A 16,634-nucleotide genomic window follows, 5' to 3' on the forward strand; every position below is an offset into this window, starting at 1 on the left:
CCCAGGCGCCCAGATTTTATTTATTTATTTGACAGAGAGAGACACAGCTAGAGAGGGGACACAAGCAGGGGGAGGGGGAGAGGTAGAAGCAGGCTTCCTGCCGAGCAGGGAGCCCGATGCGGGGCTCGATCCCAGGACCCCGGGATCATGACCTGAGCCGGAGGCAGACGCTTAACGACTGAGCCACCCAGGCGCCCCGCCAATATCATTCTTTATATTATCTATTAACAAAGCTTCACTTCTTATATTTAGGTGAGAATTCTATTTAAAGATAAAGATTCTATATTTTCTTCTTACAGCTAAAAGGATGTACATACCACACTTTGTAAACCAGTGCTCTAAGCTGAATATCCTGTTTGTGCTTGCAGTCTCTCTCTTCATTTAGCTACAATACAGTTGATTACAGTTATATTTACTGACTTAAAACCAACCTGTCCCCCTGATATTAGACCCATGTAACTTTCATTAGAGTCACATGATGAAGTAAGGTTTCATATGTTCTCAAACTCTTTATTCATTCACAAAAATCTTTAATTTTCTCTTACGAGGTGCTAGTGTGAAAGGTTGCAGTCATGGCCCCCATTCTTTACCCCTTTTTATATCCACATCTTTTTCCATTTAACTATATAATGCCCTTCCACTGAGAGTGGGGTGACTTGCTATAATACTTGTCACTAAATTCAACCATGTGACTTGCTTTGGCCAGTGGGACGTTAACAGATATTATACAAGTGATGACTTGAAATGCCACTAGGGTTTGTTCTTTGGTACTTCTGCCATTGTCATGAGAAAGATAAGCCCAGGGTAGCCTTGTGGGTCCTGGTGGAGAATAAGAGGCACATGGAGCAGAGCTGAGTTGCCCAGTGGTCCTACACAATGGCAGCCTAAACCAGCCAATGGCCAGTTAACCCACAGATGCACGAGTGAGAACTGCTGAGGTCAACAGAGTCCAGGTGAGATCACCTGACCCCCAGTCTTCTGGGGTAATAATAAATGGTTGCTGTTAAAAGCTACTTCATTTTAGGTGTTTTTTTACACAGCAATATCTAAATGATATTAACTAGTTTCTAGGTTTTACTGGTTAAACTCTGATTTCCCTTAATGCCATTTACAACCTCAGGAGTAGGGAGAGTACTTTAACTTCCCCATTTGTACCTTCTGTTCACTCTTCGACCCATTGCATTCTGCCCTCTGAACTCTCTTTTCTAAACTAAGCTCAAGATCTTTCAGCACTGTTTGACACTGTTTATTTCTACATGCTTCTTAAATTTTCTTTTTTCTTAGTTTGGTATTTTTCTTTCCTGCTACTCTGTGTGTGTGTGTATTTGTGTTCTTCAGTGGTTCATTTTCTTTAATTTTCTAGAGTTTTTTCTTCTTTATTTTCATAAGTTAATCATGACATCTATACAAGTGATCCCTTCTATATTCATAATTTTAATTGTCACTGCTAAAAACAGTATAGCCTGGGGATATGTCTGATATATTAGTGATCAAGTTAAATGTAAATGGACTGAATTACTATTATCTCCAAAGCTGTTTTTAATAAATTGGAAATGGTATCTTCAGAACATAGTCTCTTATTAAAACACAGTAAAATTAAACATCAATGACAAAAACATAAGGAAACCAACATACTTGGAAATACAAAAACACTTCACAGTATTTCCTACATAAAGAAAAAGAAAAGTCATATGGGAATTAAAAATTGTCTTTGACTGAATAATCCTGAAAATACTATTAATTATACTTATTATATAGCTGTAGTAATCATGACTTTGGAATTAATGCAGGGATAGATAAACAATAGAAAAGAAGAGAAATCTCAGAAACATGTCCATACCTATATGGACACTATATTAATGAGAGAAATGCCATTACAAATCTGTGGAGAAAGATGAATCAGTCAATAAATGGTAGTAGAAAGTTGTTTTTCCATTTGAAAACAAACAAAAAAATAACATTGAATCTTCATCTCATGGAATACATAATAATTCCATGACCTAAAGATGTTAAAAAGCTGAACTTTTACATCATTAGAAGAAATATACAGGGATATATTTATGATATTTGCATACCTTTATAATCTTTATTATAATTCTTACTGAGTAGTATATTTAATAAAATATTTATGTGTAGAAAATGTAAATAATTTCTATAACTCAATAAGAAAAAGACAACCTAAAAGGAAACTGAGTACATGAAATAAACAGACTCTTCATAAAAAAGTTGAGTGTTTAATAAATATATGAAAATGTGCTGAATTTCACTAGTCAATAGAGAAATCCCAATGGTAGCAGTATCAGCCATTTCACACTAATCATGATGGCTAAAATGAAATATTCTATTTATATCAAGTTGTAGAGAAACAAGAGAGTTCATGTGTATAGACCTCTAGGATTTCAATTTGAAAATATCTTGTTACGTTGAGGATGTACATATAATACATTCTGGTAATCCCACTTGTAGATTTACTCTAGAGCAGTGGTGGGCATACCGTGGTCCATGGGCCAAATCCTATCAGTTACCTATTTTTATGGGAATACAGCCACTCTGACTCATTTATGTATCATCGGTGAAGGCTTTCACACTACAGTAGCAAAGTTGGGTGGTTGTGATACCACACAACCTGTAAAGCCTACAGTGTTTACTAATTGACCCCTTGTGGAGAAAGTTTGCTCTGGTTTAGAGTAACTCTTAGGTCTTTGCCCTAAAAGTGTAGTATAATAATGCTTATAGCAGTATTGCTTGCCATAGTGACAGATTGGAAGTAGAAAAAAAATTAAGAACATAAAAAAGGATGAATGTTGTGAAATATTCTTAAAAGATAATGCTATGTAGCGATGAAAATGAATCAAAGTACTAGATAGATTGCCATGAATGAATTGTAATAATGTAACTAAAAAAGTCAGGGTCAGGAAAGTATATACACTATGTGATACCATTTACATAAATGTTGAAAATGTGATCTGGAAACACATATATTTATGCAGTAAATATTTAAGCACATGTATGGGAATGATAAACACCAAATCCAAGATAATTGTTTTCCCGGAGAGTTAGGGGAATATGATTGAGGAGGAATAAATGAGAGAGAAGGCTTCAGTAATATTTGTGACAGCATTTCTACTGGTAATGGTTCCAAGATGTTTATGATAGTCTTTATATTCTCATACATGTCCGAAAACTATCTAAGATAATACACAAAAGAAAGCCACGGTGCCTTTTGTGAAGATCTGCAGGCTTGTCTGGAGACAGAGGAACAAACATAAAATTGCAGCATGGTATCTTATAGTAATAGAAGGCTTTACGAGTAATGCAGATACACAGACATCTGGCTGTGTATTTTCTGGATGTTCGAAGGACTGGGAGTGCGATTGTGAGTAGTTCCTGACTCAGGCAGGCAGGAAACTTACTTTAGGTGAGAAATGGTAAGAAGTGGAGATTGTTCAGATTGCTTACAACACAATGTGAGTGCCTGGTTGGAGTGGATGGGGAAGAAAAAGGCACAGATCATTCTCGATAGGTTGACAGACACATTCGGGACACCATGGATGTTCAGAAACAGGGTTCCTGAAAACACTTTTTCAAAAGAACTCGCCTGAAACTTCCTGTTTATAAACCTTGCGTATCTCCTATGGGGTAAGTCTGCAGGAAATGATTGCCTTAGCAACAGCTTCTGAAACAGATAAAACCTATCATAATTTTATAGAAATGGAACATTTGAGTTTGATGTTTTATCAAAAGTTGTAAAATGCATTCAATTTTCCTGGACAAATAAATGTCTTATGGATTCAGATTAGGCTTGGATTTGAGGGAACCATAGTTGGAAAGAAACACTTGCATAAAAACTTAGATAGTGAAGACTCATCTCTTAATCTAGATGTTTTTTAAAAACTGTGTTATATCTATAAGGAATTAAACATTTTGAAATAGGACTAAACCACTGAGAGTGTGTCAATTCAATCATGAAGTTGTCTCCTAAGGATCAGGGACACAGCCCTGAGCCATTGCTTATGTCCTGTTCATATGTCATAGCTTATGGCTGATACTCTCTTCATCGATTCTTTTTGAGAGATCACTGGAATCGTTTACTTAATTAAAGTTTGTACAAATAAGTTGATATTTTCATAAGTATATGGCCTTTTTAATCTGTCCTTTTTTATATGCGTAATTTTAGTTGAATGAAATTGCCATTTGTTACGGTGTTATTTCAAATGTGATGACTGTGGCTTTGGGCTCAAAGGAAAGTTTCTGAATTCCCATTCTCAGGTGTGTAATTGAATATTTTGGTGATCTATCATGTGAGTGCACAAACACACATTGACAAAAATTTTAATATCGAATAGATTGTCGGTATTAATCACAATTGTGAATTGTACCTCTTGTCTAAAATGTATACATTCTCTTCTAAGACAGAAGGAGAGAGAGAGGAAAGCAGGGAGCAGGGGAATGATAAAGAGAGGGTGAGAAAGAGATATTGATTGATTAAGCTACCTTAAAGTGTTGGACAATGGTAATATAGGAATGGACCACTAGCTCATCTGTATGAATATTTAAAAGTACATTTTAACCTGAGGGCATTTACTTGCAAAATATTTGTATTTTAAGTATTACACTAACTTGTCTAAGTATTTTTATTACAACTAATTTAATAAAATAAACTCTATTGAAATTATCATCCCCTAATACATTCTTGCTAGCAATATGGTATCTCACCATTTTTTAGGATTGAAAAGAAATATGATATTTTGTAGTTCCTTTGGCAACAGCAGATGATGACTCATACAGATTTGACAGTATGTTTAATAGTTGTTTCTTTTTTCCTTCTTTTTTTTGGCTACTGAGAAGGCTGCCTGCGTACTCTTTCTTGAGATAAACTACTTAGAACAATAACCAAGACCCTGCTCCCAAGCATGCTCCCCTTGTAAGTTATAGGATGCAGAAAAGCAGTTTAAGACCTTGTTCAATTGAAAGAAGCCAGAATAAAGTAGATTTATTCTTTTCTTTTTCTAATATGTAGCTAACTGTGTAAACACACATGCTAATCTCATTGTAAGTGACAACCTTTATTGATAAATAATCTTTCAAAACTTACTTCTGTCAGTAATCTCTCTTTTTAAACTATTTTTATTATTATTTTTGTTGGAGTTTTATAGTGACCTTGTATTTGAAACATTTATTATTTTCCAAAGAATTCTATTTTATATTTCAGGAATATACAATTGATGTTTTCTTTCGACAAAAATGGAAAGATGAACGGTTAAAATTTAAAGGTCCTATGAACATTCTTCGACTTAACAATTTAATGGCTAGCAAAATCTGGACTCCTGATACCTTCTTTCACAATGGGAAAAAATCAGTAGCTCATAATATGACAATGCCAAATAAGCTTCTTCGAATCCAGGATGATGGGACTCTGCTGTACACAATGAGGTATGTTTTCAGGTTTGGTATGTTGCATTTAAATACTGAGAAATCCATGTATTAAACAACCAGCCAACCTAGCTGTCAAGTATTAGCACAAATTGAACATTTTTATAACAGATTATTGAGGTACCATAGCATGCTTTGTAAATCCCTGGATATTAAAATATGATAAAATAGGGGCGCCTGAGTGACTCAGTCAGTCAAGCATGTGACTCCTGATTTCTGCTCAGGTCATGATCTCAGGGCCTCGAGATTTAGCCCCGTGTTGGGCTTTGTGCTGGGTGTGGAGCCTGCTTGAGATTTTCTCTCTCTCTCTCTCTCTCTCACTCCCTCTGCCCCTCCCCCCCAACTCATGCAAATTTGTGCACATGCTCTCTCTCTCTCAAAAAAAAAAAAAAAATAGTGTTTATGAGATTGATTCTCATCTTAGTGTTAAAACTTAAGCATCTTAAGTTTTAAGAATTGATTGTTTTTGGCTATTTCTTTTTCACACTACTATTTTAATTAAGTACAACTTGAATATCATGATTTAAAATGTTCTTTATACCATCATGTAATTTTATTTTTAATATTTCATCAGATATGCCATCAAAATTTTAAGTGATTTAAGCAAGGTTTTACTTAATATTTTGATCCTCCTTATAAAGTTAATCTAAAGAAAAAAAACTTTTTTTAAAGAGGTAGTTTTTATTTAATAAGGTTTACAAGTACCATAAGCATATGTATTAGATTGAACAATAATAATTGCCATTTTGTAAGTCAAATAGTATCATGTAGCATAAATTTCCTATGATTCAACCTTTAAAAAATTATCTAAAGAAGGGCACCTGGTTGGCTCAGTCAGTTAGACATCTGACTTTGGCTCAGGTCATGATCTCAGGGTCCTGGGATGGAACCCAGTGTCAAGCTCCCAGCTTGGTGGGGAATCTGCTTCTCCCTCTCCCTCTGCCCCTCCCTCACTCATGCTCTCTCTCTTTCTCTCTCAAATAAATAAATAAAATCTTTTTTAAAAATTAAAGAAATATACAGTTGCTGACTGTATATTTATATAGTGTAGCAACTATTCCATTTTAACTCTTCTCATGAATTAAGCTTTTAAAATAAGTTACATATATATATATATATATATATGAAGGGGGTGGAAATCGGAGGGGGAGACAAACCATGAGAGACGATGGACTCTGAAAAACAAACTGAGGGTTCTAGAGGGGAGGGGGTGAGAGGATGGGTTAGCCTGGTGATGGGTATTAAAGAGGGCACGTATTGAATGGAGCACTGAGTGTTCTACACAAACAATGAATCATGGAACACTACATCAAAAACTAATGGTGTAATGTATGGTGATTAACATAACAATAAAAAATTAAAAAAAATAAGTTACTTATATAAGAAAGAAAACAATCACAAATCTAATAAAGTGATGTGTAATCTAAAATTTAAATGCTTAATAAAGGCTTTAAAGCATGGGTAACTTTTACCAGCATTAAATATAGATTAGACATGTGTTCTAGACATCTGATGTGTTATTATTTCATATGAAATGTTAGGTGGTGGGTTTCAGTTGTGTAAGTTATTTAAGAAGGGGCAAAAATACAGTCTTGATCTTTAAAGAAAAAACTCTTGAGGATTCATTACTAAATGACCATTGCCTAAAATAAAAGTGCTAGCTATTCTTTGCCTCTCTCTCTGAATCTTACAATACAGATGCAGTATCCCGGTTGGTTTTACACTTTGAACATTCCTGTGGATTAAGACAATGATGGAAATTTTGGCTTTAAACAAAATGTTGGCAGAGAACACACAGTTTTGGAAAATATTGCATGGAGCTCTACTTACATACTATCTTAGAAGTATATAAGTTATAATTAAATTGTTGGCCACATATGTTTTGTTCATCATAAGAGTCTTCTATAAGTTCAATTTAATACCATTTCTGTCCATTTTACCTGTGTGTGAAATGGAATAATTGATGACTGTCTTTATAAAAAGTTTGCTATGATTAATCTTTTTTTTGCTATGATTAATCTTTAATGTGATCTTATAGATACAGAAAAAAATATTTATTTAACAATACATAACTTGTGTCCATAATTTAGCCAACAGTCTAGTTTCAACAAGATATTTCTAAGAGGCACATCTATATATTATCTATATCTACTGCTATATTTAAATCCATGTACCTGTATACAGTATGTGATATTCATTCACAGTTGACATATTTTTGGAGGGAGTTCCTGTGAGCTAGTATTGAATTCTTATATCAGTTTTGCTATATGGTTGCTGATGACATGAAGGAGGAAAATAGCATTCTTTTCATGATAGAGATTTTTTTTTCCTCTAGGGTTTCGAATGTTAATAGTGAAGTTAATGTGAAAATAGCCCTTCAAAAATGCGTATATAACTTCTTTACTTCTTAATAAAAAAAAACAAACTTCTTCTTAACAAACCAGAGTTCCAAATGTTAAGTATATTTGTAAATAAATATTGTTATTTGAGCTCAATTTTGTATATGCTAATGTCTTTTGAAGGATCACCTAAATATGAAAGAACAAAAACATTTAAATGTGAATTAGCCTAATACAATGCTATAATGAAGGTCCTACCTCATCCCTGATGCTGTTGAGAACAGTAAGGAGTGATTTATCCTGACTTATCAATTTACTTAAACAAAGAGTGAAATTTTTGCTTTTAGGCTTACGGTTCAAGCTGAATGCCCAATGCACTTGGAGGATTTTCCCATGGATGCCCATTCATGTCCTCTGAAATTTGGCAGCTGTAAGTATGGGGGTGAAGTTACGTATTTTGGGTCTGTAAAATCAAGGCATAGTCAGCAGCATTGCTTACCTGTATAGTTCCTTTTAATATTATGGAATGCTTAATATTTGCCCAAAAAAAGATATAGAAGTAAAAGCCTTGCTGATTTCCCTCAAGGAACTAATTGGCTAGCCCTATCGTACTCTCAAATATCATTATATTTTAATCATGATGTTTAAATTATCACTTTACTGCTAATAAAGAACATCATGTGTTTTTGTACATGGAGAAAGGTAGTCCAGGAGCTCCTTGTGAAGGTCAAGACCATGTCATTCACCTTCTTTTCCAAGGCTAGCACCTTAAAAATGCAAAATACATTTTTTTTTTTTGTAACCAAGAATGAACTGTAAAGGATAGATGGTATTGTTTATTAAGGTAGTAATCAGCCTGTTGCAAATGGTAGGCACAGAAGCTGGCTCTGTGCAATTATTTTCCTACTTTCCAACTAATGGAAGGGCTTTTTTTTTTAATTTCCTAAAATAAATTTTAAGGAGATGATGTAACTGGACTGCTATGTGCAGGCATCTTCTGCTTACATAAAATATTTCAGAAAAGGCTCTGTGCATTTGACTATTCTCTAGGTCACTGAGGTTATATCTTGTATGTCAAGCAGAAGCGTTCACTCTCCTGGAATAATTGAAAAGAGGGGAGGTCAAATCATCTCCATAGGCCCACACTTAGGGCAAGTTCACAATAAATTCACGGACACATCTACAGCAGCTTCTCTCTGGTGTTAGCTTGTCCCATCACCTGACCTTTTCAGAAACCTTGCTCTTTCTGGTATCACCATCTCTATCCATTCGGGGCACCTTTTGACTTTTCATTCACGTGAACAGAAATGCCGTTCCCGGGCGCCTGGGTGGCTCAGTTGGTTGGGCGACTGCCTTCGGCTCAGGTCATGATCCTGGAGTCCCTGGATCGAGTCCCGCATCGGGCTCCCTGCTCCGCGGGGAGTCTGCTTCTCCCTCTGACTCTCCCCCCTCTCATGTGCTCTCTCTCTCTCATTCTCTCTCTCAAATAAATAAATAAAATCTTTAAAAAAAAAAAAAAGAAATACCGTTCCCTCACCTGGTTAAAAATATGTATGATTGAATAGGTGCCCTCACCCCACAGACTGGTATCAAGTGAAAGAAAATAAGAATGATGGCTAAGATGAATGCAAACTCCTCTAATTATTTTGATGACCATAGTTTTGTGGAATGAGAAGTTCAATCTTGTTGGTTCTGTTCATTCTTACAAAAGGTATCAGCCCTCAATTTTCTTTGAGAATCTCTTCTTTGTTTAACTACAAAACCTTCTTTTATTGTCATGGGAGCCATCACTTCAATACTGGCATTTTTCCCAAAATTATTTAACATAGTCAATCATGTTATATGACGTAAACATGATGCGGAAAAAACTACAGCAGATGCAGCAGAGAAAAACTCATTTGCATTACATAAATGGCATTAAAGAGAAAATTGAAAAGCCTTGATAACCAACGAAAGGATTTATTCAAAATGCAGTAATGGTATAAAAAGGAAAGGGATTTTTCATTGGACAAGTTAGTGCCATTAAGGCACCAAATATAAATGATGTGATGTCTTAATTCTGAATATGAAATAAATATGCCTGAAAATATTTTATTTTATTTTATTTTTTTATTTTTTTTTAAAGATTTTATTTATTTATTTGAGACAGAATGAGAGAGAGAGAGAGACCACATGAGAGCGGGGAGGGTCAGAGGGAGAAGCAGACTCCCTGCCGAGCGGGGAGCCCGATGCGGGACTCGATCCAGGGACTCCAGGATCATGACCTGAGCCGTAGGCAGTCGCCCAACCAACTGAGCCACCCAGGCGCCCCATGCCTGAAAATATTTTAAATAAAATTTAAAAATCCCTTGTAGTGTATCTACAGGACAGTGAAATACTGCATGCGTGACTTTCTATATCTAGAAGTGATATGGACAACATGCAAAGTTTATTGTTAGGCATTCTCTAAGTAATTGCTTTTTATTTCATTTTCTTCATGTTTATTTTCCGGCACACTGAATAAACAATTTGATTTGTATATTCTTTTATTTATCCTTGCCAGTAGTAAGTGGCTGATACGTGTTTAAAAGTATGGACTTTAAGGGCCACCTGGGTGGCGCAGTCAGTTAAGTGTCTGACTTGATTTCAGCTCAGGGTCTTGAGATCAAGCCCTGCCTCAGGGCTCCTCACAGAGCATGGAGTCTGCTTGAGATTCTCTCTCTCTCCCCCTGCCCCACCCCCATTCATTCTCTCTATCAAAAAAACAAAAACAAAACAAAAAAGTATGGGCATTAAGCATGGTAAAATAGATTAACAAGCCAATCCAAGCCTTAAAATGTTGGCCCAGCAGATTTTGGCAGAAGCAGCCATGGCTTTTTCTTCTAGTCTTTTATTCCTCTCTTGCTTGAAAGCCGCCTAAAATGATAGAATTTCTGGAAATTTATCATTGTTCTTTTTTTTTTTTAAGATTTTATTTATTTGCGAGAGAGAGAATGAGAGACAGAGAGCATGAGAGGGTGGAGGGTCAGAGGGAGAAGCAGACTCCCTGCTGAGCAGGGAGCCCGATGTGGGACTCGATCCCGGGACTCCAGGATCATGACCTGAGCCGAAGGCAGTCGCTCAACCAACTGAGCCACCCAGGCGCCCAATTTATCATTGTTCTTAAAGAAGCATCTTTTGTATAAGTTTATAATTTTGAATTCATTTTTGTTTTGCTTTATTTCTATTGCCTCACATCTTCATATATTTTCTTGCTGTTTAACATGATTTAAAAGTTCCTAAAAGGGAGTCTGGATGTATTCTGTGCATTAGTCCAAAAGAAATTGTAAATCATCTTTTGGGATGAAAATTAGTAATTAAAAATGATTTGGAGATTTTTTTCTGGTTACCAAATACTAAGAATCAGTCAGTATGCATTTGATGTTTAATGCAGATTATGATTCAGAAATGGGTTATTTAACAAAATTAAATTATTCAATGAAAATTTAATTTAGAGATGGAATTTATAGTGAAATTTGTAAAACAAACTATCTTTCTCTCCTTTATACTTTACTGAAAAACACTGCAGTGGTCTCTTGGTTTATATGTGTGTTGGTAGATCAGGAGTGCTTCTAAGCTGCATGACTTTCTGCTCTGTCTTCTCTTACTAGACTCAAAATCTAAAAAACATATTCTCATCTAACTAATGAAATGCTATAATTGCTTTTTCATAAAAGACATGGGGAGTATCAGTCACCTTCTTTAGCATATTCTTGGGCTCCTGTGCAGATTTCCAACTTCCATAAAAGTAAATAACATAATTAAAATATTATGAGTTTATTGATTAGCAAAAACAAACTGAGAACTTTTTCTGGGTGACAGGCTCTGTGCCAGGTGCAAGCAGTGTAGATATGGACAAGATAGAGTCCCTGCCCCTCAGTGTCTCACTAGTTTCTTAAAAATGTCACTGCATTTGTAGGGTTCCATTTTCTTTTCTTTATGTTTAAAAATAAACATCAAATTTAAAAAGTGGAATCATTATACTTAAGAAAAGGTCATAATTTATTAATATTCACAACTACTAATGTGTATTCATAGAAAAAAAACACAAGCCACTCGATAATGTGCAAATGGATTGCTAGGTATCCATATTACTAATCTCCCTTATTTAATCATAGCAGCAGAATCATCAATGATTAAATAATTGAAATTAATACAGGGGCGCCTGGGTGGCTCAGTCGGTTAAACGTCTGCCTTCGGCTCAGGTCATGATCCCAGGGTCCTGGGATCGAGCCCCACATCGGGCTCCCTGCTTGGCGGGGAGCCTGCTTCTCCCTCTCCCACTCGCTCTACTTGTGTTCCCTCTCTCGCTATGTCTCTATCTGTCAAATAAATAAATAAAATCTTTAAAAAAAAAAAAAGAAATTAATACAAATTTAGACCTTAGAGTAACTAGAATTCATTCATATGCAAACTATAGGAATATATCTGCTATTAAAATATATATATATATACACACACATATATAAAGATACACATCTACGTATTTTTAGAGTCCTATTTTCAAAAATTGTTTCACAGAATATAATTTAATTATGGATATAGGTGAATATGTGTATAATGAAAACAGTATTTCGCTGATATGAACATTTAGTAGTAACATGCAGAAATCAGACAACACTGTAGTATATCATTAAAAGACCACACAACAGGGCGCCTGGGTGGCTCAGTCGGTTGAGCGACTGCCTTCGGCTCAGGTCATGATCCCGGGGTCCTGGGATCGAGTCCCGCATCGGGTTCCCTGCTCTGCGGGGAGCCTGCTTCTCCCTCTCCCACTCCCCCTGCTTGTGTTCCCTCTCTCGCTGTGTCTCTCTCTGTCAAATAAATAAATAAAAAAAATCTTTAAAAAAAAAAAAAAAGACCACACAACAAATAAGACACAAACTCATAAACATTCACTTTATTGTGACTGATGCTTAAGTGTGAATTGGTCTGTGGTCCGTAGACCTTGGATCAAGGTAAGTAGCAGGGCCACCCCAGAACATTATCAAACTAGAAAACTTGGCAGGTAAATGAACTTTCCAGAGTCCCGGAGATCTAGGAGCAGAGATATCGCTGGGGACATCTAGTCCTTTCTGTCTTTCGATTGAGAATGTAACTGTGATGTTGAGTTTTGCTCAAGAACCGGGAGTAACTAATGCTTTTAAACATTCCCATGAGCAAAAGTACATAGAATTTCTTCAAAAGGTCAGTAATATAGCAGGAATTGTCTGTTAATTCAGCTGTGGAGAGACTTCCCACATGGAGAGGTCAGCTGTTTCCCACTGGGACAGCCATAAAGGAAATGCCAGAGCCAGAGAATGGCTAAGACAAGATATGTTGCCTGCCCTCCAGGGCTAGAATTACCTAACTTCTGCTAAGTTCTACATCTTTGGCCAGATAAATCAGAACGTTATACCTGGTCTGTATGTGTTTTGTCTCCTGTCAGTCCATAACTGGGATGCTGTGAAAGTATAGTCCAGTGAAGTCTGTGTGCATTAATTTTAAAATGAACATGTTTTAAGGAGTATTTATGTCTTGATGAAACTATAGCATTCTGATTTATTTTACATGTTCTGCAATAATTAGTTCTCATTCTTATAATGGAATGCATTGTATCATGATAGCTATCATTTAATTCTTTCTTTTTTTTAAGATTTTATTTATTTGAGAGAGAGAGAATGAGAGAGAGCACATGAGAGAGGGGAGGGTCAGAGGGAGAAGCAGACTTCCTGCCGAGCAGGAAGCCCGATGCGGGACTCGATCCAGGGACTCCAGGATCATGACCTGAGCTGAAGGCAGTCGCTTAACCAACTGAGCCACCCAGGCGCCCTGTCATTTCATTCTTAACTAGGTGAAGTTTTTGAAGAAAAACTTACAAAATGAACTACAAAAATAGCACTTAAATACAATGCATTTCATCAGTATTCTCATATGATAATAAGTTACTTTTATGTCCAGAGAGTGATATCATTTTGAATTATAAATGTTATTTCATGAATGATTGCTATTTCCAAATAAACCACTTAAGTGGGCTTTAGGCGTTTATAACCTGTGTACTACAATGTCTTCATCTACTACCTTGGAACTATGGAGGACATTTTAACCATCTCAGGGCCCAGTGATTTTTGCAGACTCTGAAGAGAAATTTTCTGTTCACTTCTCAAAGTAGTTGCAATGGAAATACTTTATGGTCATGATTTTCTCTCTTGGTCCACTTCACACTCTTCCTATTGAAAATTGCAGATTTCAAAGATATTTTTTACTCTACAAAATATGATTGTAAATATCAATTTTTATAATAAATAGTGATTCTATGCAATATATAACCTTTGATGTTGCAATTTATTGATGGTTCTTACTAAAGTGCTTGAGTTTTTTTTTCTGACTTCCTACAGATGCATATACAACCTCAGAGGTCACTTATATTTGGACTTATAATGCATCTGATTCAGTACAAGTTGCTCCCGATGGTTCCAGGTTAAATCAGTATGATCTGCTGGGCCAATCAATTGGAAAGGAAACAATTAAATCCAGTACAGGTTAGTAAAATGATTCTTAAACTAGTTTCTAAGAAAATTGATGGGTTGAAGTCACTGAAATATGTTAGTTTGCTTAAAAAGTTTTGTTCTTGGGGTCCAAGAACTAGCAGCATAGATTGTAGGAGCTTTTTACATATTTACAGTGTCAGACCTGACCCCTTACTAAGTCAAAATCTGCATTTTAACAAGATTCTAAGGAGGTTTGCAGAAAGTTTGAGAAACGCTGGTCTAAAATATACTGTCAATTCAAAAATGTGTGACTTTGCAGACAAGCCAATTTTATCTTCAAACAGTGTCACAGTTTTCCTAGTTTTCTAATTCTTTTCCTCCTATTCTGGATAATTTGTGACTATTCAACTCTTGATTTATGGATCATTACTACTGGCCTGTGTGGGAAAGCTGATGCCCTTTCTAAGGGCCACAGCCGCCATGTTGAACTAATGAGTTTACCTCTGGCAGATGTAACCCCAGATAGCAGAAAGGAAAGTAACTCTTAGGATCGGATAGAAATGACGGCAGTAAATTAGAGTCGACATACAACATTGAGAGATTCAGAATTGGTGACAGGGTGAAAGGTGGAAAATTTGGGCCAAAAGCCTGACCCAATCTTAGAGATGTGGCCAAAGACTGACACTTTAAAAAGCCAGAGAGTTAGAACAATCAAAGCAGAGACCTAAAATTGGTACCAGTAAGGATGAGAGACCTGAGCAAGTAAGATAATTCATGGTCAGAGAGCATTGTGAATCCTGTATCTCCTTGGTCAGTAGGCATGACCTGGAGAGAAAAACACATGTTGTACCTTGGACATGTAGTGCAAGTTTCTTGGTAGTATTAAAATTCTCTTTTAAATATTCTTGCTATGTTAAAGAGGCATTTAAAGGCTTATGCATTTCATGTTGTATATGTGATAATTTTTTTTTTTTTAATCAGGGACTGTTCCTTCTCAAATCTGTTCCATTTCTAAAATGTTCAAACTATTGACTATTACAGTTCCTTAAGCTTCTTAAATTTTTCTTCTAGGTGAATATACCGTAATGACAGCTCATTTCCACTTGAAAAGAAAAATTGGGTATTTTGTGATTCAGACATATCTGCCTTGCATCATGACTGTCATTCTCTCCCAAGTGTCATTCTGGCTTAACAGAGAATCTGTGCCTGCAAGAACTGTGTTCGGTGAGTGAATAGCTACACACTCTCTTGTGTAGCACATTATGTTTTGTAGCATACTTTCAAAAGCATTCTCTCTCTTGATACTCACACCAGTAATTTGTGGTGTGTGGGGCAGGGCATATTGGCTCCACCTTATAGATGAGGAAGTTGAGGCTCAGAGAGGCAAAATACAGAGTCAGTGCCACATTATTAATAAGAGATATAAACACTACTCAGATCTTCTGGAAATACATTCAGTCTTCTTTCTGTTTTGCTCCTCTTTTCATTTTGCTTTCCACCATTTGTCTTCATGTTAGTATAAGGAGAATATTCTTAGAGGTTTTGAGTTGGAGTATAAAAGTACCATATTTCAGGGCGCCTGGGTGGCTCAGTTGGTTAAGCGACTGCCTTCGGCTCAGGTCATGATCCTGGAGTCCCGGGATGGAGTCCTGCATCAGGCTCCCTTCTCGGCAGGGACTCTGCTTCTCCCTCTCCCGCTACCCCCTCTTGTGCTCTCTCTCTCTCAAATAAATAAATAAAATCTTAAAAAAAAAAAAGTACCATATTTCTAGACTTTCCATGGTTTTTTTTTTGCTTTGTTTTGTTTTTAGATGGACAAAGATGATATTTGTATTTTAGGTTAGAGAGAGAAAGGGAAGAAGAGAAATAGACCCCTCATTCACTCGCGCTAGTGTGTTTAATAACAAAGTTAATTCTCTTGATTCAAACCATGCAGGGGGCGGGATTCAGCTTCTTCCTCAGCCCCTCCCCCCCCGTTCTCTCTCATGCACTCTCTCTCTCTCATAAATAAATAAAATCTTAAAAAAAAAAAAAATAAACCATGCAGGGGAATGACTGCATTTCAGATGAATGGACTAGGCTGAGCACATTTTGTGCAAAGCAGATTGTCTTTTTGTGTTTGGTACCCTCATTCATTTAGGTGAGTTTTATTGAGAATCCAGTCTGTTGGATATTGCACCAAGCCCTAGAGCTCAAATACATGTAAAATATAGTCCTTACATTCAAGAAGTGAAGTATAGTGGAGGGCAACAGAATAGGCAGAAAAGATAATGGCAACACAGATTAATGGGTTATACAAGAGGTACATACAAGTTGTTACAAGATAACAAGAGAACTGATTAAGTAGCTTAGTTAACATTTGAGCTAAGTCTCT

The 16,634-nt window shown here is 36.1% G+C and overlaps 1 protein-coding gene across 3 annotated transcripts in view; it reads left to right on the forward strand.

Annotated features, from left to right (window-relative positions):
* GABRA2 (gamma-aminobutyric acid type A receptor subunit alpha2) overlaps positions 1-16,634 on the forward strand; it is a 123,401-nt gene that overhangs the window by 64,263 nt on the left and 42,504 nt on the right. For all 3 annotated transcript variants that reach the window (XM_031027111.2, XM_081812426.1, XM_006727327.3), the window contains exons 5-8: positions 5,213-5,433; positions 8,120-8,202; positions 14,168-14,311; positions 15,332-15,484. In XM_031027111.2, coding sequence (XP_030882971.1) covers positions 5,213-5,433; positions 8,120-8,202; positions 14,168-14,311; positions 15,332-15,484 — 601 coding nt within the window. The remainder of the gene's footprint in view (positions 1-5,212; positions 5,434-8,119; positions 8,203-14,167; positions 14,312-15,331; positions 15,485-16,634) is intronic.

Source organism: Leptonychotes weddellii, chromosome 2 (assembly GCF_054177405.1).
Source record: "Leptonychotes weddellii isolate Sample4059 chromosome 2, ASM5417740v2, whole genome shotgun sequence".
In the NCBI taxonomy this organism is placed as follows: Eukaryota; Metazoa; Chordata; class Mammalia; order Carnivora; family Phocidae; genus Leptonychotes; species Leptonychotes weddellii.